Raw genomic sequence first — 23,344 nt, 5'->3', positions numbered from 1 at the left:
CATGAAGTCTATAAATAGGGCCCAGCTGAGAATCAGAGAGATTGATCGCGGCCAATTTCATCTCATCTTTGGTGGATAATTCTTGCGCTCGGGGAGGGGGGAATGGCGAGAACGGAGATCGAGATGGCCAGAGTTGACAACCTCGCCGCCGAGAGGCGGAAGACTCAGTTCGATGTCGAGGCGATGAAGATCGTCTGGGCGGGATCCAAGCACGCGCTCGACGTTGCAGATCGCATGGCTCGGATCGTCGCCACCGATCCCGTAGGTTCCTCCCTCAATTCCATGAGGTTTTGCTGCTTCTTCAGTTTTAGAAATTGAGATCCGAGCTCTGGATGTAGTTTTTCTCTGTTCCGGCGGAAAATCCTCGCGTTTCCGGCTGTTTTCTCTCTTCTATAACTTGGACGCGGAGAATCGGACGTCGATTTTGTTTGAACCGCTCGAAGAAATCGTTTCTGGCATCGGTATTTCCTTCTCGGCCCAAAAATCCCTGATCTACGTTCGGCGCACCAATTGCAGCCATGGATTCCCACCTAGAAATTGCATTGTGTATTGAACTCGTAAGCTACGGCAGAAATCTCTGCTTTCCTGCCTTCCTTCCTGAATTGGAATAAGGCGCACCCGCTGTCTATCGATTTTCTTAGCTCCTACCGGATCGCTGCATTTCTTGGTCTTCCAGGCTCGGAAAAATCCGATGATTTCAGCCCTCTCATAACTTATCTTGGTGGGAATGTGCTGGTGGCGAAAGAAAAACATTTTTTGTCTGCTTTGTCTTTCTTCAGCCATGGATCCTTAGTTTGCTTCTTCATTTTTTAATTTGTAATTCGTTTTTTCCCCTTAGTTATCCGTCGAATTTGATTCAGGAATTTCGTAAAGATAATAGAACATCTCTCGGACGGAAGGAATTGTTTAGAAACACACTCAGGAAAATGGGTCATGCGATCAGGCGCGCCAGCGAACTTCGTTTAACAGGTATAAGAAAACAATCCCTCATCCTAGTAACTTGAAATAAATAAATGGAATTTTTATCATTTTATCTAGCTATTTAAAAAAATCTCAAAAGTACTCTATTATTTACTCACGTTTTGATTAAATAATGGCAAACCTTTATTTTAATGATTAATTCAATTACGACTTAATATACAAATTTCGAGTTGTCTTCTGTACCCTAAAAATAAGTAATTCTCTATTTTGGATTACGTATTAGAATTTTTGCGGTTTGCCTTGTGTGATAAGAAATATTTAGCGTTAATTGAATTTGATGCTTCATAATTTGATGAAATATGATTCGATGCATCTAAAATTTTCAAACAATCTTTTTCTCATGTCTGTGTCTGAGAGTCTCCAACTTTGATAACCCACCCGCGTGTCAGTATATTGAATTATCCAAGAGATGTATTTTGTCTGTGTTATGAAGACTTAAGGTTGGTACTTACAAGTTTTTCCCGACTTAGCAATTGCTTTGTGAAAACTTAAATTGGTGTGATCATCTTATTGGCTGTGCTTCAAAATATTGGTTCTAGAAATAGATGGTCTAATTTTTGGGATTTACTATCAGACGATAATAAGGCAGCCGGTTTGATGTCAAATCCAAGTCAAGTAGCGTAAGTAGAATAGCTCGGATCAAAGAAACCTCTCTATTCTTTTTGGCGCTTATTTCTTTTTAAAATATTTTTTATCTCGTGGTTGGTTGCCTGACTAAAATAATCTCATTGAAACAGAGGAGGAAGCATCACAATTGAGATTCTTTATGGATGAACCTGGTTACTTGGACTTGCACTGGGTATGTGAGATTAATTGAATAATTGATGTTTATCATTCAGTAATTTCACCGTCTTTTGCCATTTTTATGATATCGTGGTAATTTCAACATTCCGTTGCCCAATCCAAAATGGTCACTGTTAAGCTTTCGTTTTACTCAAAATGGTCATAATTACATGGCATCTGGTTCTCTCCATTGATGGGACAGAGTAGGGTGAATCATAAAAGGTCATTGTGAAAGCCTTTGGGGTAGTAGCGGCCATAATTAGGTCTTTTGGACGAGTACATCTTATAATATCAACAGGATTAAACTCTGATAAGGTCCTATACATGTCAGACAAGAGAAGGCCAAGGAAAGAACAGTGAGATGAGAGACTAGGGAGGCGATTGTCAACACGGGGCACAGTGGGAGTCAACCAAGGGCTGACCCAAAATCTACTTCATAAAAGAGTATAGAAGAGTGTCATGTGGATTGGCACATGACGATCTAGTAATAAAAGGGCTAAATCAGGCCCATCAAGTGGAGGAAGGAAATAATAGCCTATTAGAGAGTAAGGGCGGGAAAGAGAAGGATTTAAGGAGATGGGGGGGCCTTTTGAAAAAGGGGGATCAAGAATCTGCTGGAAGTCTCTCCCTCTAGGCTCAGGGTTGCATTCGACCAGGCTACGAGAAGGGTGACTGAGCTCCAGATCTGTGATCTTCATCAGAGTCGAAATCGTCTGGATCGCTATACAGCTTGATCCAGCTTGGTGTTGAATCTCCGCCAAGCTGATAGAGATGAGTTCTGTTTTTTGATTGATATATTTTCTAGGAATTACTGTACCAAACTCCTGGGGTCTGAATGCCATGGTACTGCAGACGAGTGGCCAGGGGCCTCCCACCACCACCATAGGTCACACTGCAACAGCAAGAAGGTACCTTCAGGGTAAGGTGGCAGAATGTCAATCTCCATTCGCTGCCACCACCTGAGACACAAGGGGGGAAACAAAGAGACGCCACGAGAAGGAGGTTGTATCATCGGGGTTGCAGAATGGGAGCGCTGCAGTATCGCTGGGTCCAGCCAGCATCCTGCAACCGCTGGTGCCTTCTCTAAGGGTGGAGGCGCTGGGTGGAGGATCTCTTGAGGGAAACATACGCCAATGGAGAGGACATCAATGAGGCTCTAGCTTCTCAGGGATCAGCCACAACCCAAACACCACAGATGATGATAATCACCACTGGAGGATACTGTGCCACATACTCAGTCAGAGACAGTGAAGGGCGCAAGGGCCTGAGAGGAGGCGGAAGGCCTGGACGGCAAACGTATCATGGGGGCGACAGAATACAAGGGAGTTAGACTGGAGGGGGGAGCGAAGCTAGGCCACTTAGAAGATTGCACCATTCATGAAGAGGGACATCTTTGACGAAGTCATCGGATAACGCAGCCTTAGCACGGGAACGATGTAGGAACATGACTTGAGCTCTACTTGAAGTAGCTAAGTCCTGAATCCACAGAACTAGCTTCTCCAACCCTTGAGTCCACAAGGGGTTGTACTTGAATCCACAAGCACACAAGCACTCTCTAACAAAGAGAACACTCAGAGGGGAGAAACAACAGTTTCAACAAGACAATAGATTTCAATCATCCCTTAGTCAGGGGTACATGGGGGCCTTATATAGGCCACAAGGAGTGCAGGGTCGTCCATAATGACTGTACCCATGACAAGACAAGTCAAGACATTAAGAAAAACAAATCTGACAAGCTAAAACAGAGGATAAGCAGCTTGTCAGGCCTGAGCAGAGATATCCTGCAGATTCTGGGGCCTGTAGAAGCTGTCAGGAGATATTTGTGTGGCTCAAGAAGATCCTGATGGGACAAAACAGAAGATTTGCAGATCTGACAAGTTAGAGCAGAGATTCTGGCAGAAGAAGAATCTGGCAGAGGATTCAGTCAGAAGATCTTGTCATAGATACTCCCGTCAGAAGATCTTGTCAGAGGAAATCCTGTCAGAGATAATCCTGTCAGAAGATCTTGTCAGAGAAAATCCTGTCAGACGATTTTGATGGGCTCTAGAGATATTTCTGCAGATCCTGTCAGTTCTAGAAGAATCTCTATCTTGGGCCACAACTTGTTAATGGGCCTCAGAAAATGGGCTTCTGGGCTACATCATCGGATTCAAAAAGAAAAGGTGGTTTGTGCAGGGATGAAACAGTTGCAAAGATGTGGTTGGTCGCAAGGAAAGGAGCAAGCCTACGCTTTGTGGGGCTGGGCAGGACAAGGCAAATAGTAGAGCTAGGTGCAGGCCAGAAGAGCAGCGCACTATACATTAGGATAGGGAGGGGGCATCTTTGGCATCAGACTTTCTTGGAGCGCAAGAGTGCTTGGAGGGCGGAGCTGCATTTGGTCTTGGCATCTGACCAGGTTCTTGGCCACCTTGAAGGCTGGAGACAAAGACGAGGGAAACATTCTGCTTGAAAGATTGAGTAAAGCGAATCCCAATTGTAAGTGACATATTTCAATTCTTGAATTTCTACCAATTACAATACATTGTATCATGATGCCACCTCAAGGAGTTCAGAAACCAAATCAGGGTGGTGTGGTATAAAAGGAGGTCTGATGCCTTAGCCCATATCAGTGTCCTAGATGACCTAGAGGATATCAGAATCCTATCACAAGAAGCGGAAAAGGAGCAACCTGAATACAGGAAGACAATAGCAGAGGAAGATAATAAGGTGGAGATGGATTGGCAGCAGAGATCGGGGAAGTTGTTTCGGAAGGAGGGTGATGCTAACCGGAGGTTCTTTCATTTTGGGGAAAACTGTGGGATGAGAACAATCTGGATACTAGTGCTATAGGAGGGAAGTCAGAATTATTTGGGAACCCGAGCAGTGGTTAGAGCACTGACTTATCATTTCAAGAACTTATCACAGAGTGACCCTACACCGCTTGAAATATGTGTTATCCAGGGTTGGATACCTATGAGAGATATCACGGTCTTGAATTGTCTTCCACACTGAGGGACGGAGAGGAAAAGCAATATGGCTGCATTGCAACAATGTTGTTTTAAAAGGGAGGGAGGCATCACTGGTCAACGCAGCGCACAATGTGAAGAATTTAGTCTCAGTTTGGTTTAGGGGAGGTGAGCGAAAGGTGTGGGAACCTTTTGGTTTAAGTGTGTACTTATAATTTCTAACTATTTTCTTAAAAAAAATAATTTCTTCGTATTAATCATATGGGTAAGATCACCGATCTTGTTTGACCTTCCCCTCTTTTTTCAAAATAATATAAAATGGAAAATTGTTTGCACAGATTTATATGTAACTAGACTTTTTTGTTTCTTAGCTGTGTCAAGTTACTAGTGCCTTGATTTAGCAGCTCTGCTCAATTGATTGTGTACTTCTGTGGGCATGGAAGGACTTAAAGTGTTCTTATATTCTGATGAGGGTTAAGCTGATACAGTCCTCTCAGAATGGCACAATTAAGACTAGAACACGAACAATAACAATATATTTAACACAGTCACAAGTACAAATGCACAACCTTGTTACAGGAGCGATTTTACAAGACGATGACTTCGCCTCCCAATCTCTTAAGGATCTCTTAAGAGCCTTAGGAAATTCTCTCACTAACTCTGGAGAGTCTTTTTTCCTGCCTCCTACATACATATCATACACATATTTATATTACACAATTTAGGGAGTTATTCTTCAATATCCTTTTCGAACATATCCGAGGGTGGTGTCTGCTGGATGCCACCCTTGGATTCTTCATGAAAGGATGCTTCAGTGGGATGTGCTTCTTCAGGTAATTCAGTTGTATTGTTGATCTGATTTGCTGCCCAATAAGATTCCAACGAATTCTGTGAATAACTGTCATAACTGTCACCTGTGACAGTCAATAGTGATTTATTTCGTCTCTTGTAAACTTTAGGAAGGTTCATATCATAAGCCTTTATAGGAGAAAGATTGTTTCCAGTTAACTCTGATGTTCAAGAACCTAATATTTTCTGTTGTGCCTTGTCTTTCTTCAATGTCTGAATCATTTGGCAGGTTCACTTATCCTCTTAATGATAATTTTCTTTGTCTCTCTGTCTGCTCGTCCCCCCTATCCTTTATTTATTGGGTGTTTAATCGACTCAGAGTTAATTCCGCAAGTTCTCTTTTATTTTTTTCCATGAAAAAAATCATTATTTTTTCTTTAAATGACTGTTCAGGGAATGTTTGTACCGGCAATAAAAGGGCAGGGGACTGAGGAACAATTAAAAAAGTGGTTACCACTGGCCACCAACATGAAAATAATTGGCTGCTATGCACAAACTGAACTTGGACATGGATCAAATGTTCAGGGGCTTGAAACTACAGCAACTTTTGACCCCAAAACAGATGAATTTATTATCCATAGTCCATCACTTACATCCTACAAAGTAAGTTTCTTTTGGCCGATTGTGCTCCATCTTTTGATGTCGTGTTGTTAACTTTGTCATGAAAAAAAAATTAACCCATTAATTTTTTTTGTTACATAGTTGATCCTGCTTTATTAGCTTAGCACTTTGTATGATTATTTCATTTCAACGAAACATACCCTAGGAAGACAGCCTTTTTTCTTTTCATTTCGAATTTACAAAACCAGAAAAGGAAGTTCCACCCTCTCGCCCTATTTTGGCAAAGCATAGGAAATGGGTTCTTTTTGAGGTGGAATGTCATCTATTCAACAGTAATTTTGTGATTGATTTTGTCTTATTTACATTCTCTAGGTTCTTTTTATTTGATGACTGCATATGTTATTTCTCTGTCTCCTTCCTGTGTTTCTCTGAAACATTTCTAATGATTTTCCTCGTCACAATAGTCGCTATATTGCGGAGCTTTTGCATTCTTTCTTTCATTTATCATTGACTGGTGCGCCAAGTTTCTGTCCTTACATGTTTGATGAGCCTTTGTACTCAAAATATTTTTCTTGTACTTGTCAGTGGAGTGAATATTTTTATTTTTCTTTTATTTTTGTTGCCATCTATCAGTTTTCAGTTTTTAATAGGGAAGCTTCTCTAACAAGTAACTGATCAGGGAATGTCTAAAACAATGCTTCATTTCCTGGAGTCCTCTAACTGCTGCAAGTCATGATAAGTAGTCAAGGAAGGCCTAGAAGGCCTTGCCTCTTATCAATGATATACGGAAAGTGAATACTACATTTCTGCAGAATCAAGTATCTCTTTGCGCTTGAATTGTTGAAATTTTTTGGAAAACTATCTGATTTTCTGTATTATTGTGAACAGTGGTGGCCTGGAGGTCTGGGGAAAGTTTCTACGCATGCTGTTATATTTGCTAAACTGATCTGTGGTGGTCAGGATCATGGAGTTTACGGTATAAGTTTTCATATCTAATTGTGTAGAAAAAAAATCAGAGTATCTCCTTATGAAATCTTACCTTATTCCAAATTTAGGTTTCATTGTTCAGTTACGAAGTTTGGATGACCATTCACCTCTACCCGGTATTACAATTGGTGACATCGGGACAAAGTTCGGCAATGGTGCTTACAACTCCATGGATAACGGATTTCTCGGTTTTAACCAAGTTCGCATACCTAGAAATCACATGTTGATGAGGTTCGTTTGACCAGACTTGTTTTCTGTTATCGTAACCTTATCCTAACCCTGTACCCTAAACCTTAAACATTGAACCTTAAACAGTAACCCTTAGTCATAATATCAAAACGTTTAACCATAAAACCATATAAAACCTTAAGCCTAAAATCTAGATTTATTCCAGTTTTAATGATTTCATCATGTGATTTATGTCTTACAACTTTGTCAGGTTCTGTGAAGTGACAAGAGAGGGAGATGTTCGTTTATCTGATGTTCCTCGACAAATAATCTATGGGATTATGGTATCTGTTCGTCAATCTATTGTTTCAGATTCCTCATGGGCTTTGTCGCGCGCAGTTTGTATTGCGGTGAGGTACAGCGCTGTCAGAAGACAATTTGGGTCTCAGGATGGCGGACTCGAGACCCAGGTAATTTACATTCAGACATTCGTAAAACTGGGTTATGCATGAATACATGTGTTGATATTCAAGAATTTTTACCAGAGTTGGTACCTATTGTCCATCCACTGTAAAGTTAAATGCAATTGTAGACTATTCTACTCACTAATTGAACTGCTGGCTATCTTTTTATTTCCAGTGTGTGTGTGGGTGGTAAACGATGGTTTATTACTTTCACACATGCTTGCACTCCGATAACTTCGATAATTAAACTATACAAAAAATTAGACTCCACTCAGGTTATCATGAATTTCTGTAAAATGGTTCTGCAACTATTTAATGTAGAGTTAAAGCATATTTTTCCAGTTAGGGCCAATGATTACATCATCCTTGACATTAAAATTTACTTCAATGATATGGCTGATATCCATGAAACCTCCTTCGCCAACAAATATCAAAGGAGAAAGCGGAAGCTGAAGGCCTAAAGGGTCGTATGTGAGAAAGAAGCCCGTATGTGCGAAAGGCCTATAAATGAAGCGGGAGACAAGAAGGACACAGGAAGCATTTTGGTTGACAAAGCAGTCGCGGCTGCAACTGAGGCTGGTAGCAGAGCAGGCCGCGACCAGAGGAGGAGAGCTCGAGCTGAGCTGCTCTTCCACCCCTATCCCTCTTCCCTTTCTTTTCCCATGTTCCTCTTCCCCGAACCTTAACCCTAGCTACTCTCTGGTTATTTTTGCGAGGTGTCACACGAATTACATTGGTGTGGTGGAAGATTTTTGGGGGGTTCTATTTCGAGATATCCTCTAGGAACAAAGCGAGGGTATCAAAACATAACCCAGCAAAACATGGTTGCAGAAAGGAGAAACAGACATCTTCTCAAAGTAGCAAGAGCATTGCTATTTGAATAGCAACGTATCTAGTTATCTGTGTGGAGACGCTGTACTTACTAATGTCCATTTAATAATCACTGGCTGACCAGTGTCTTGTGGGGCCAGAGCCCAGTTGAGGAGATGGAAAATTGGCACCCTGAGCACCAAAACGCATTTTTCTGGGGTACTCTATTCTTAAAAGGGTTATCGGTGTTATGATTGTCTCGTGAAGAAGTATTATATTGCATAAGATGTCACCTTTGAAGAATATTTCATGCGAATATTCCCCGGAGCATGCTATAATGTTATTTTTGACGACGTCTGGGTTTACATAATTTTTCCCTATTATTGTTTCCTTGATAATCTCTATTTTACACCGGCCTTTAATATCTTCCTAGCCGAAAATTGGCGATCCATATTGATGAGTGAATGCTAGCCTGGAGTTTTACGTGGTTTTAATATTTCTGTCTTTCTCAAGCCTATCCTCTGGCTTTTTTGGTAATTCTCCTCAATTCATATGCTGTGGTAAGCCTAACTTGTGTCTTGAAGTGTATGGATACCATTTTTATTGTTATTTTGTGATTCTTTGATTCCTATGCTTTCCTGGGTTCTCAGTTGTGGAGCTCACGCGAGACTATGTTTGAATGATGGCTCATTTTGATGTAGGTTATTGACTACAAAACTCAGCAAAACCGGCTGTTTCCACTTCTGGCTTCGGCCTATGCCTTCAGATTCGTTGGTCAGTGGCTAAAATGGCTATATACAGACGTTTCAGATCGTCTGGAAGCAAAAGATTTTTCAACATTGGCTGAAGCTCATGCATGCACTGCTGGTTTGAAGTCTTTAACAACTTCTGTCGCAGCTGTAAGTCAATCATTCGGAGCTCCTTCCAAAGAAATGAGGACCAGTTTTTTATGACTGAGCTATGTCGCAAACATTTTTTTATGAAACTGGTGCAGTTTTAAGTTATTTCTTTAAAGCGGAAGTATTTCATGTGATCTTTTGCATCGGTGACCTTATTCAGTTAGCTGAGAACTTCCATCTTAATTTTTCTCCAGTAAATGTTTTCATATCGATTATTGGTGTAGACATCATTCTCTTGCCGAATAGGAGAATGCTCCTTAGGTTTGTGTGTCATAGGCGATGGGTGTCACGGATGAAAAAATCTTGAAGATCGTGAGAAACATCTTCAAGAGATTTATAGACCCTTCATCTTAATTAATCCTCGCCTGTTTGATCATATCTCTCCTCATATTGCAAACATATCCCTTCGAGGTCCACATTATAAGAACCCATAGGGCTCTTATGAATGGTTTATAATCTATTAATAGGTTGCTTTGGGAAAGCCCGATATTGACTCGTAGTGGGATATTCTCACCCCAGTTATTGTCAGCCCTTCAAATATTTGCTTGCCAGTCTTTGTCCATGATACCGTCAGGTATCTTTCCCTATTAATTTCATTCATACCTGAAACCTATGAATGTAGGACCAATGTCGGAGTAGAAGAATCAATAGAAACTTCAATGTCGGAGCAAGAGTCTGGGGAAAAGAAGAGAGGTTGGAAAGGAAAGCAATGAGACGGATCAGATGATCCTTCTCTCTTCTCTGGTCGCAGGCCTCTCCCCCTCCCAGCCTTCAGCTGCACCTGCCGTCCACTAACTAATTCTTGAAAAAATAAATCTTTTTGCCTTCCTCCCGCCGCTGGATATTTATTGGACCTTGGTTGCTGGGCTCCCATGTGTGAGATCCCGCACGTGTTCCCTTATCGAACCCTCTTATTGGCACGACAACAATACGTTTTAGAAAAGAACGTAGCAGTCCATTACCTTAAATCTCCTTATATTATAAACATATCCTTATGAGGCCTGCATGATAAAGATCATTGAGGTTTGAATGATGGTCTGATAGGCTTCTTGAGGAAAGCCCAACTTGTACGAATACTGAGATATTTTATCTTACTGAGCAACCTAGGGTTTCTGTAGAGCATGAGAGTGAAGCAGATCGTGCAAGGATAAGCAAACAAAGTTGGCAGTTTCCATTATGAACTTGTGGTCTATAAAATATGACCAAGTAACATATCAGATTTTGATTTTTCATAAGATACCTACTGTGGTGTTCCATTGCAGGATGGAATTGAGGAATGCCGCAAACTCTGTGGTGGTCATGGATATTTGTGCAGCAGTGGACTTCCAGAGTTGTTTGCGGTCTTTGTTCCAGCCTGCACCTATGAAGGGGATAATGTGGTGTTGCTTTTGCAGGTTAGTTTCTGCATGCGCGTTCTTTCTTTTTAACTTCTTTCTCTTCCAAATTTACCCTCTTTTGATATCATTATTTTTGGCTTTTGTCATGATCCTGTCTCCATGTTCCTTTTTCTTGGTCATCTTTTAACATTCCATAAGATCTTATGATCGTATTCCATTAATCAAGATTTTCACTCAGTTTTGGATCTTTTATTCTACCAACTCCACTTTGATCTATCCATGGTTTCGTTCTCCATAGTAATTATATAATATTCAGGATAAAAATTAAGTCTTCAAAGAGTACGTGGGTTCTTTTATTTTTCCTGCATCCGCTTGTCATCTTATGCTTTGCCAATCCTTTTTTACGGAAGTGTTTTGAACCAAGTGAGAGGTCGGATCGGGATGGCCTTTTTTTTTTCCTTTCTAAAATAGAGTATTCGATTAGTTTTTAGAGATCGTGTTCATTCAAACCCTGGCTCTACTCAGAGGTGAAAGACTTCATTATGATAGGTATCTAGTTGACTTGTTACTTTTTATGTTCTTTATGAGTGAGATGGTAGAATTTGCAATCAATTAACAAGCTTGACCAGGAGGAATATGAAACGAACCATTTCTTCCTTTGTTCTTGGGACTGCTGTGATCATTAACATTTTCCCCCTCACTCGGCCCCTCTTGAAATTTTATTTAGGTTGCAAGGTTTCTCGTAAAGACTGTTTCTAGGCTTGCTTCTGGGAAGAAACCAGGAGGCACAACAGCATATATGGGGAATGCAGAACACCTACTCCAATGCAAATCTACCGCTAATTCAGGTTACTTCCTCCCAAAGTTTCATGTCCTTTCTCGAATTTTCAATCTTAGCATGTTTTATGCGTTAAATAAATCAGGCGTTTAAGCCCTTGTTCTCCTTCAGCCCAGGACTGGTTAAAACCTTCGGTTGTTCTGGAAGCATTTGAGGCTAGGGCTTTAAGGATGGCTGTCGCCTGTGCTCAAGAGATCACCAAATTTCCGACCCCAGAAACAGGTCACAAACTTATTTTAAAAAGCTGGATTTTTTTAGATTTTGAGTTTATTATAAATAAGTCGGTTTAGCTGATAAAACTTGCGTTCTTCTTCTAGGATTTCTTGAAACCTCTGCAAATCTGGTGGAAGCAGCCATCGCTCATTGCCAATTGATTGTGGTCTCCAAGTGAGTACTCAAACAAACCTCCCAAGTTAGGTGTGATCACAACTTATCATCATCATCATCATCATCATCGACCTGGATGTAGAGAGAGACTCGAGAGGAAGAGTCTCTCATGTAGAGGAAAATAAATAAATTATACAATTTATATATGTGAGGCCCTGTCAGACACGTGTAGGGTTTAGAAGGAAAGCCTCAGTGTATTACATATTGACTGATATATACCAGTTACGGCAGGCTGGGCCCATTCAAGTCTATGTCTTTGGTTCAGACTGGAAAAGAAATAACAATAGAAGAAAAAATATGATTTGGATATGGGCCTGTTCAGTTATGGTCCAATATCTTTTACAAAGGGAGATGGTGACAACTATGACAAGGGCAGTTATGTATCTTTGACTAGGATGACGATGACAATTATGTATCTTCATTGTCACCTGTTGTAATGATGGCAACAATAAAGATTCATCGTCATCGTAGCGGCTTACCCATGACAAGGACGATGACGAACCCCAGTCCTGGGCAAGGAAAAAAAAGAGTAGGAATGTAGGAAAAAAGGAATTATCCCCCCAAACAAGTGCCCAGAAAAAACCAATTTCTGGGGAAAAGTACTGAAAAAGTTCGTGCCCGAAGAAATATTTACTGATTTAAAATTATTTATGCAGATTCTTGGAGAAGCTTCAGCAGGAAATTCCTGGAGAAGGGGTAAAAGAGCAGCTCCAGATTCTATGTAGCATATATGCCCTTCATCTTCTTCACAAGCACAAGGGCGACTTCCTCTCTACTGACTGTATCACCGCCGAGCAAGCCGCCCTGGCAAACGAGCAACTCAGAACCCTCTATAGCCAGGTGTGCCCACACAAGCTCTTTTTATTGTTAATTAGTATAATTATTTTCCCACTTACATTATTAAAGGATATTATTATATTTACGATAGTAGAGTCTATTGGCATGAAAAAAAGAGTATATTTTTTGTTGTTCCTGGATTTCTCTCGCCTTCCCTTCCCCTTGGGAAGAGTATTATTGCTGACTTCTCTCTTGGAGCTCGTGGGGCCCACACAAGCTCTTTTTATTGTTAATTAGTATAATTATTTTGCCACTTACATTATTTAAGGATATTATTCTATTTATGATAGTAGAGTCTATTGGAATGAAAAAAAGAGTATATCTTTCGTTGTTCATGGATTTCTCTCGCCTTCCCTTCCCCTTGGGAAGAGTATTATTGTTAACTTCTCTCTTGGAGCTCGTGGGGCCCACACAAGCTTATTTTATTGTTAATTAGTATAACTATTTTCCCACTTGCATTATTAAAGGATATTATTATATATTTATATATTTTTTTTCTGGTAGGTTCGTCCCAACGCAGTGGGGCTCGTTGACACCTTTAACTACACTGACCATTATTTGGGTTCGGCGCTCGGGCGATATGATGGGAACGTGTACTTGGCCCTCTACGCTGCGGCTCTCAAGGAACCCCTCAATGAGACCGTGTTGCCGGATGGTTATCACGAGTTCCTCCGCCCAGTTCTCGACCAGTCCATCAGGATGTCAAGGTTGTAGAAGCGCCGCGCTGGGAAGATACGTCTGCATTAATAATCTCCTTATTTTGTTATCCATGTCTTATGGGGGCAGCCCTGGAAAGGTACGTCGCCAGTAATAATCTTACTTTTAATATCTCCTGCGCGCATCTATTAGATTGTAACAACTTGATGAAACCGTGTTAGGCTATCTGATCGACATATCACTATCATAAATCTCAGTAATGGGATTCATTTAGATATGTTTCCTTTTTAAAAAAATTAGTTGTAGTAGTAATACAAGTTCTCGAATCAGCCCCTGTGGTGGGTGATTTACTTCGTCTGTATTACACGCCATATCTTGGACGCTGTTGTGAATGCCTTTACTTGGATTTTTAACCCTGTATAATTTATTATTTTTACTCCTAAGCATAGAAGTTCTTAATAAGTTAAATCATTCGCCCATGGCATGCTCTTTTCAAAAAAGTCATTATAAAGACATGTATAAATCAATATTGTTGTGGATCAAATCATTTTGGCATTTACTCGCAGGCATTTATACTCAAACGTCTCTTTGTAGTAGAGATCGGGGATTCGGACAGGTCGTTCGCATTGAATCCGAACACCGATCTGTCCAGTTCAGATCCGATCCAAACACAGTCTGCACATCGGGTTCGGATCGGATTGTTCGAACAAGATGGCTGTTCGGATCGAATGTTCGAATTTGATCCAATTCAAACATGTTGTTCGAATCGGATCAAATCGAATGTTTGAATCCGGGTTCCATGTTCAGTTCAGCTCCTGCAGTACTAAGTTAACCAGCGGCGGCCAGTGGACGCCAGTGACTGCCAGCGGCAGCCGGCCAATGACCGCCAACGGCGGCCAGCAAACGCCAGCAGCCGCCAGTGACCGCCAGAGAGAAAGTCGCTGGCGCCCGCTCGCCAGTTGTTCGAACATGTTCGAAAAAATTCTTACAAATGGCCGATCAAACACGAACGAACCAAATTGTTCGTCCGAAACTTTGGATCAAACACAAACAAAGGCTCTGCTCGATTGAAAGATTCGAACAGATCTGTTCGAATCGGCATTTGTTCGTTCGAATCTTTCGATCAAGAGTCGAACGATCCGATCCGATCCCCGATGCCTTCTTTGTTGGAATGCGTCATAGCAATTGCTTTTTGGAGATATCTTTAGAGGTTCTTCATAGAACAAAGAGCACCCCTTCCCCTTATCTTCTCTCCAATCACTGGATCTACGAAGACCTAAAATATTTAAATATATTTTTGAAAAAAATATTACTTTCTCAGTAATATCCCTGAATAAAGAGAGTATGAATTAAACGCATCAATGATTTAGATAATTTACTTATTTCTTTGTAGGTTTTTTCTCTCCAATAATCAGTTAATGTAAAAATATTATTTTAATATACTCCTACGAATTAAGATGCTCCTATTTTAAGATACTGCCGTGTAAAAATCATAAAAATTGATTATTTTAAAAATATTTTTGAATTTTAACTATCAGAATAATTTATATAATTTTCTTTGAATTTGATGATTTGTATAAATAAATTACTCATGAAGGTAATTTGTTGTGTTATCCTAAGCAGTTTCCAGATAATAACATTTTTAAAACTTTTAAAAAAATTTATGTTCCTTGGTAACACAATTTCTTGAATAGATAGTATTTTGGTTAGTTAATTAAATATTAAACATTCATCATGAATAATTAAAATATTCAAAATAGCCAGGCCTTATTTTGTTGCCCCGGTTTATTAACTATTTTTACACTTAAACTTTTAGAAATAGATTTTTTTCTGTATCAAATAACAATTTGTTCAAAAAGAGTATTTGAAGTAGTATTTAGTACAAAGGAAGTTTTAAAAAAAATTGTTGGAACTGAATAATTGCTTCTTAAAAAATTTGTATCTTGGTTATTTCCAAAGCACAACATCTTTTTATTTTCGTTATTGGTGAAAAAAAGCTTTGAGAAAGGAGCTCGTCAAATAATAAAGTACTGATATAAAAGCAAATACTCATATATAAGCATTTTTAATTTATATTATTTATGCTTGGAAATTATATGAAATGAAAAAGTTACACCCTTATGTATTATCATTTTGAAAATAAATCTACACATTAGATTTTCTAAGCCCTATGAATGTGTCATAATTTATCACTTAGCACCATCTGTAAGAAAAGTTGATTTGATAAAGAATAAGTGCTCTGCTTCAATAATATATTTTTTTTATCATTTGAAAATATGGAACTTAGTTGGTATTATTTGCATCCCTATTTTAGTTTATGAAGTTTATTCCAAAACGTGTAAGATTAGGTTTTTCTCTCTCTCAAAACTCACGCGTGTAATGAATTGCTAGTTGATGCACGTCATATAAATAACTCACTTTTAAATTTATTTTGTCATATTATCCTATCTATTAGTAAAACTGATCTTTTTGTATTGAAGGTCTGAAAATTCAAATTTTTATCTCCATACAACGTTTTGATTCTTCTGATTTTCTTCCTTCCCTGTTTATTTACTTCGTAATGTGACCTCAGAACCTAATCTTACGCATAATTATTTTATATTTTTGCCATTAGTGACACAATTATTTAAAGAAATAATACTTGAATTGGTTGACAAAATAATATATTTGTACATCTTTTAATTTTTTATTTTTCTGGATTTTTTTGTAATTTAATAACCTTTCGTCTGAGTTGATAGTGTAAGGTTCGTTTCCTATAAAAAAATCAGAAAAAATAATATGTCAGGTAGTGACTATTATAAATAAAATATTTTGAAATTGTAATTTAATATTTTTCAAACATTATTCTATGCATTTAATAAATAAGGTTTGTTAAACTTTGTGCACTTTGTATACATTCTTTGCTTTCTTTACAATAAAAAAATATCATTATTTTCTAAAATAATTCTATGCATTTAACATAAGTTTCTTTTAAAACTTTGTGCACTTTGTACAGATTCTCTGCCTTTTTTTCTATAAAAAAGTAATATATTTTTCTGATATTATTATATGTATATAATATAACGTTTGGATGAACTCTGTGCACTCAGTAATATATATATAATTAATCGTTTAAGTAATAATAAAGCATCTTGACAGTTGTATTTTAATCTTTTTACTGAACTACTTAGCACGTTTTTTACTTCTTGATAAAAAGTTTCATTGTATATAATACATTACTTAGCTAAATCATAAAAATTCATAAAACTGGAATTATTGAGACTATTTTGTTGGATTCTCCTGAGCCTGGATTATTTAAACTAAAATTTACTCCAGGGCATACATCACAAGTTATGTTCATCTTTCAAAACAAGTTATAAAGTGACTTATTTATGAAGTAGTGCTTCATATGAACGTACTAATAATATTTGAATTAGTTAAAGGAAGATTTTCAAGATCTTTTGAAATATTTTTTCTGAGCACTAACATTTAGTATTCCGAGCACTAGATAGAACTCTCAATTTTAACTAGAAATTTATATTAATAGAGTATTTTGAAAATCATATTTTATTGTTTATTATTATTATTCATTCTATTCCGTTAAATAGTACTTTTTAGCGTCGCAGTATAAAAGAATTTGTTTGAGCATTGGAGTATTTGAATTAGTCAGTCAAATGATAAAATATACTTTATAGAAAGTGAAATTGTTAAAAATTTACTGGACTTTTCCTAAGCGCAAGGTAATTTAGCCATTTATTAAGTATTTCTTGTCGCGCCACCACTGACCTTGAGTTATTCTGGATTCCCTTCATCAGCATTGACAAGTTGAATGAGCTGTAATAAAGGATAACACAATTGGAGACCCAATAAATACAGTTTATTAAAAAAATATTAAACGTTATTCATGCTCATATAATATGAAACGCTAAATTGGGTGGTGCCAGGCAACTTGCCGAATTCTTGGACGATTATCTATATGCACTAGAATCTTAAGGAATATTCTGTTTGACCCGACCGACAAATTATTATCGGACACACCCAAAACATCAAGAATCATCGGAAAAATATAAAACAATAAACAAAATGGTTTCTCTTTGAAATATTGAATGCTAAATATTTATAGAAATTTACCAAAGTTTCACGTCAGGCGGCTGCCCGTCAAGGCTGACGTGCACTGCCTCCCCCCTGTCCGTCTCTGCGCCGCACAAAATCCGCAGTCTATGGCGGATAACACATTTAAATAAATGTACAAATACAAAATTAATTTTTTATTGCATATAAAAAATTAAATAGATATACATGACGCATATAAAACTAATTTTTTCTCCAATATAAAAAAATAAACAACCCATTTCATTTCGATTTTAATACACTAAGAATTTAAGTGATGACGCGGCCCAAACTCAACCAGACGGGACGGTAATTCGTCCCGTCCATACAGGGTCAAGAAGGATGGATGATGAACATTATAAATTTCCATTTTATAACTGTTTCTCACATTTTTAGGACTACAACGATTCATACCATCCCAGATGGATTTAGACACGAGACGGGATGAAAACAGCCCGGAACCATCCAGTTGTCCTGTTCCGAGTGAGAGCAGCAGTATATGAGTATAGTGCATGGACGAGGACGGGGAGGGTTATTTCATCCGAAGACGAAAAAATCATCAGCATTAGGATCATCCGCCCGTCTCAAGACGGGATGACTTTTTCATCCACGGAGTAAACAACCGTTCCATCCGGGCCATGGACATTTTCTACCGGAATACAGTAGCCACATGTCAAATTCTGAGTGGCCTAATGCTGATGACATCAGACGGGACGAGAATGTCTTGGACGAGACGGTTTTGGACGGGATGATTTGCACGAACCTCTAAAAAATTGGGACTGTAGATCAGCGACGGGGACGGGACGATGTTTTCATCCCGGGACGAAAAAATCGTCCCGGCAGAGGACACGAACGAATTTCGGGATGAAAATTTGTCCCGGGGACCACTGGACAGGGCAGTTTTTGTCCCGTGGGACGAAAAAACCGTTTGTCCGGAGTTCTCGGACGATAGACCGATGGATGTGGACAAAAAACTGCCGGATTCACATCCGACGGTTGAGATCTCGCCACGTGGCCTTGCTATGACTGTTTGCATCTAGGTCCTTGTGTTTTTTCGCGTATGCAAACTGACGCCGCTCAGAATTAATTGTACATGTGTCCATTTGCATTCTCTCTCCTCCATATTTCCCTTAAAATACTTAGAAAAATCTATATAGATATATTAAAAATATAAAATGGGTTTTATTTCGTCCAGGACGAAATTCGTCCCGGGAGGACTGGACAGGACGAAAAACCATCCCGAGATTATTGGACGGGAATGTTTTTGTTGTCGGTGGCCGAAAAACTGTCCCGTCCTTCGTCCCTGAGCAAACATCACGTAGGACGGGATGAAATTCGTCCCATCTTGTCCTTCGTCCACGTCCAGGACGATCTGGAACTATACTCAAGACGGGATGACTTCCTCATCCATGGACTAAATAACCGTCTCAAGATGGGACCAGAATGTCTCGGACGAGATGGTTTTGGATGGGACGAACCCTGGACGGAACGATTTGGACGAACCTCTAAAAATTGGGACGTAGGAAGGAAAGAGGAAGGGGAGAGACAAACCTGAGAAGACGGTTTGGTGGAGTCAGGGGAGGAGCTTGGCGGGCGGCCAGGGGAGGGGCGGCGCGTTGGCAGGCCGAGGTAGGATGTGGCGGTGGGGCTTGCGGTCAGTGGCGGAGGCGGCAAGGCGCTCGCACGAGGGGCACATGGTGAGGGTGGCGGGGGGCGGCGTCTGCGCATAGAGCTGCGGGGAGAGCTTGAGCATGCGCAGCTCCTGCACCTCCTTGTGCAGTCGCCGGTTCTCCTCCGTCAGGCTCTCGCACCGCCGCTTCAGGAACTCGCAGTCCACCTCGGTCTGCTTCAGCTTCGTCCTGCCCAACCAAGCCCCGCCTTACTCGTCATCGTCAACGGATAACCCTCTCTCTCTCTCTCTCTTTCTCAAGAGAGAGAGGAGAAAGACAGACATGGCGATAGTGAGAGAGAGGGATAGATCAATGAAGAGATGATTAGAGCTAGAGAGAGAGAGATGAAGAGAGAGAGAGCGATATTGTGGTATGGAGAATGACAGGTAGAGAATTAGGGAGATGGAGAGAGGATTGGGATTAGAGAGATTGATGTTAAGAGAATTATCGATAGAGAGAGAGAGAGAGGAGAAAGACAGACATGGCGATAGTGAGAGAGAGGGATAGATCAATGAAGAGATGATTAGAGCTAGAGAGAGAGAGATGAAGAGAGAGAGAGCGATATTGTGGGATGGAGAATGACAGGTAGAGAATTAGGGAGATGGAGAGAGGATTGGGATTAGAGAGATTGATGTTAAGAGAATTATCGATAGAGAGAGAGAGAGAGGAGAAAGACAGACATGGCGATAGTGAGAGAGAGGGATAGATCAATGAAGAGATGATTAGAGCTAGAGAGAGAGAGATGAAGAGAGAGAGAGCGATATTGTGGGATGGAGAATGACAGGTAGAGCATTAGAGAGATGGAGAGAGGATTGGGATTAGAGAGATTGATGTTAAGAGAATTAACGATAGAGAGAGAGAGAGAGATAGAGAATTATCGGTACAGGGGAGAAAGAGGATGAGTGAGAATTAGATAGAGCTATGTCTGGAAAGAGACGTAAGAGAGAGAAACGAGAAAGACCGGCATGGGATAGATCAATGGAGAGGATTAGTGATAGAGAGAGAGAGAGAGATGGACTGAGAATTGGCGACTAAGGGAGATGAAGAAAGAGAGCGAAATAATGAGATGGAGAAAGACGGATAGAGAATTAACGATAATGGGGAGAAAGAGGGCGAGTGAGAGACGAAAGATGGAGGGAAGGTAAAACTCAAACTCACCTGGCGCGCCGATTCTGGAACCAGACCTCCACCTGGCGGGGGCGAAGGTTCAGCTGCTTTGCCAGCGCCAGCTTTTGCTTCTGCGCACAAAGGAAGAAGAAGAGCGATGAAGCTTACGTCGCGGGTCAGAAAAAGAAGAGGGAGGAGGGAAAGAAAGGGGGGTGCTTCGCTTACTGGGTTGAGGGTATTATGTTCCCTGAAGCTATCTTCGAGAACTGCGGACTGTTCTTTAGAGAGGCGGAGCTTCTTCCTCGATCCCTCGCTGCCGTCTTCCTCGTCGCTGGTGCCGCGCGCGAAGGCGCAGGCGGGCTCGCTCTCCTCGCCATTGTGAGGGCGTCGGTCTCCCTCCGCTCTCTTACCGCCTCCGCTGAGGACACTTGATCCGGCACTGTTCGGAGAGCACCCCCCTGCTCCGTCCTCCTCTTCCCCATCCCGCGTCCCGCTCACTGCTGGCGCCTGGTTCATGTCGATCCACTTGTTCCCCGTCCCCGTCGACTCTGCATCATTATCATCATCATCGTAATCATCATCATCCTCATCTTCATCATCATCATTGTAATCATCATCATCATCATCATCATTGTAATCATCATCATCATCATCATTGTAATCATCATCATCATCATCATCATTGTAATCATCATCATCTTCATCATCATCATCATCTTCATCATCATCATCATCGTAATCAACATCATCATCATCATCATCATCGTAATCATCATCATCATCATCATCTTCATCATCATCATCATCATCATCATCGTAATCATCATCATCATCATCATCGTAATCATCATCATCATCATCATCATCATCATCATCATCCCATCTTCATCATCATCATCATCGTAATCAACATCATCATCATCATCATCATCATCATCATCATCATCATCATCGTAATCATCATCGTAATCATCATCATCATCATCCTCATCATCCTCATCATCATCATCACCATCATCATCATCGTAATCATCATCATCCTCATCATCATCATCATCGTAATCATCATCATCATCATCCTCATCATCATCATCATCATCATCATCATCATCATCATCATCCTCATCATCATCCTCATCATCATCCTCATCCTCATCCTCATCATCATCATCATCCTCATCCTCATCCTCATCCTCATCCTCATCATCATCATCGGAATCGTTGGATTGTAGGATCTTCAGCATCAAAGAAAAGAAAAATGTACCGGGAGAAGAGGAGGATGCCGAGGAGCGATGGATGTGGAGCTGCCGAGACAGGCGGCCCAGGCCGAGGCTGAGAGTCAGGTCGTCCCCCTCCGTCATCTTCCGTATTCGCCTTCCTCAGGCCTGGAACACCACCTGGATCTTCCGAATCCCGATCCAGATCCCCGATCTCGAGCTAGAAGAGAAATTGATCGTGTGGAGACGATCTTGATCTCGACCGCGATCTCCCGCTCCGCAACCGGCTACGCGATCTCGATCTTAATCCCGTTCTTGACCGCGATTTCCTGATTCCATGAACCGGAGAAGGTGAAAAGAGGAACGCCGCGGAGGCGATTCAATCTCGATCGGGAAGAGAGAAATGCCGTGGAAGTGGAACTCGATCTTGACCTCGATCAACTGATTCCGCAAGCGACGTTTAAATCACGATTGAAGACAAATAAATGCCTTGGAAGTCGACCTCGATCAACTGATTCCGCAAGCGAAGGTTCGATCTCGATCGAGAAGAGAGAAATGCCGAGGAAGTGGAACTCGATCTTGACCTCGATCAACTGAATCCGCAAGCGACATTTAAATCTCGATCGAGTACGAAGAAATGCCGTGGAAATCGACCTTGATCAGCTGATTCCGCAAGCGAAGGTTCGATCTCGATCGAGAACGAAGAAATGCCGTGGAAGTCGAACACGATCAACTGATTCCGCGAGCGACGTTTAAATCACGATCGAGAACGAAGATATGCCGTGGAAATCGAACACGATCTGGACCTCGATCAACTGATTCCGCAAGCGACGGTTAAATCTCGATCGAGAACGAAGAAATGCCGGAAATGCGATCTAGGAAAAATCCAGATCGCGCGATCGAGACGAGAGAAATGCCGTCGGAAAGATCTACAGATTCATCAAACTGACCTCGATTTCGCGGCTTACAACCGGCAATCAGATTCAAACCGCGATTCAATTCGATCTCCGCCACGATCTGAGCTACAGGCGAGAGAGAGAATGGGGGGAAGAAGGTCGGCGAAGGGACGTGCTCCAGCAAGAACAGCCCTGGCCTTTATATAGTCCTCGTGCCAGGGCAATCATGACCTGTGTCAGGGCCTCGTGCGCAAATTATGCCAATGATGGGGGCCACCTCTAAATTTTGTCTCGCCTCCTATTTTAATCCTTTTTGTTCTTCCGCAAATCCTGGCCGTCCATTTCAGCGTGATCTCCGCTGACCTTACCCGCGATCTCTGTCTCATCAGCGCCTCATCATTTCCCCCACGTGCCGGCCAGAAAGATTAGAAATTCTCCGTCTCGTGCGCGGCACGTGCGCGGTCGAGCTGTCCCCTTCTCGCTGTACACGAGCTTGGTCAAACGCCAGATCTGACCAGATGGACATTCTAAAGATGGGGTGCGTGTTCAAGGTAAGGGCTGTTGACCGGAAAAATTAAAACAATGTTTTCAGTTGGATAAATAATGTTCTATAGCTTATTTTATTCATTGAACCTGAAAACTTCTAAACTCTATAATTAATAAGTCTTCTGATTGACGACAATTGTGGCCACGTGGACAAGAAAATTGATACTAGCATCATCGATGAGGATGACAAATATTGTCGGTGTTGAATTGTCGCAGACGATGGTAATAACGATTGTTTTATAATGACGATGGATAATGATGGAAAGGTCGTTGATATTGGGGAGGATTACAATTGTTGCAAATGATGATTAATATT

General features: G+C 40.8%; 2 protein-coding genes across 3 annotated transcripts; one reads left to right on the top strand and one right to left on the bottom strand.

Moving 5' to 3' along the window:
- Positions 1-32: 32 nt before the first annotated feature.
- On the top strand, positions 33-13,946 carry LOC144710250 (peroxisomal acyl-coenzyme A oxidase 1-like). Its single transcript, XM_078583967.1, has 14 exons — positions 33-261; positions 861-969; positions 1,719-1,780; positions 5,952-6,161; positions 7,008-7,095; positions 7,175-7,337; positions 7,546-7,744; positions 9,250-9,447; positions 10,710-10,841; positions 11,512-11,632; positions 11,734-11,844; positions 11,940-12,009; positions 12,666-12,849; positions 13,351-13,946. Exons 1-14 carry the CDS (start codon positions 103-105, stop codon positions 13,558-13,560), a joined length of 2,016 nt encoding a protein of 671 aa, XP_078440093.1. The 5' UTR covers positions 33-102; the 3' UTR covers positions 13,561-13,946.
- Positions 13,947-17,118: 3,172 nt separating this feature from the next.
- LOC144710614 (homeobox-leucine zipper protein HAT4-like) lies at positions 17,119-22,672 on the bottom strand. Of its 2 annotated transcripts, XR_013583352.1 has the most exons (7): positions 22,537-22,672; positions 21,634-21,915; positions 20,595-20,917; positions 20,421-20,500; positions 19,144-19,451; positions 17,614-17,700; positions 17,119-17,316 (listed from the first exon to the last, which is right to left on the bottom strand). XR_013583352.1 is itself a non-coding variant. In XM_078584425.1 (6 exons), exons 2-5 carry the CDS (start codon positions 21,728-21,730, stop codon positions 19,166-19,168), a joined length of 786 nt encoding a protein of 261 aa, XP_078440551.1. In that variant the 5' UTR covers positions 21,731-21,915; positions 22,537-22,672; the 3' UTR covers positions 17,529-17,700; positions 19,144-19,165. The 2 variants fall into 2 exon arrangements, 1 of the variants encoding a protein (XP_078440551.1); XM_078584425.1 differs by lacking the exon at positions 17,119-17,316 and having other exon boundaries at positions 17,529-17,700.
- Positions 22,673-23,344: the final 672 nt, after the last annotated feature.

Source organism: Wolffia australiana, chromosome 12, assembly GCF_029677425.1.
Source record: "Wolffia australiana isolate 7733 chromosome 12, ASM2967742v1".
Classification (NCBI taxonomy): Eukaryota; Viridiplantae; Streptophyta; class Magnoliopsida; order Alismatales; family Araceae; genus Wolffia; species Wolffia australiana.
Note: the sequence above shows the minus strand (reverse complement) of the source record. Positions and strands in the feature narration are given on the sequence as shown.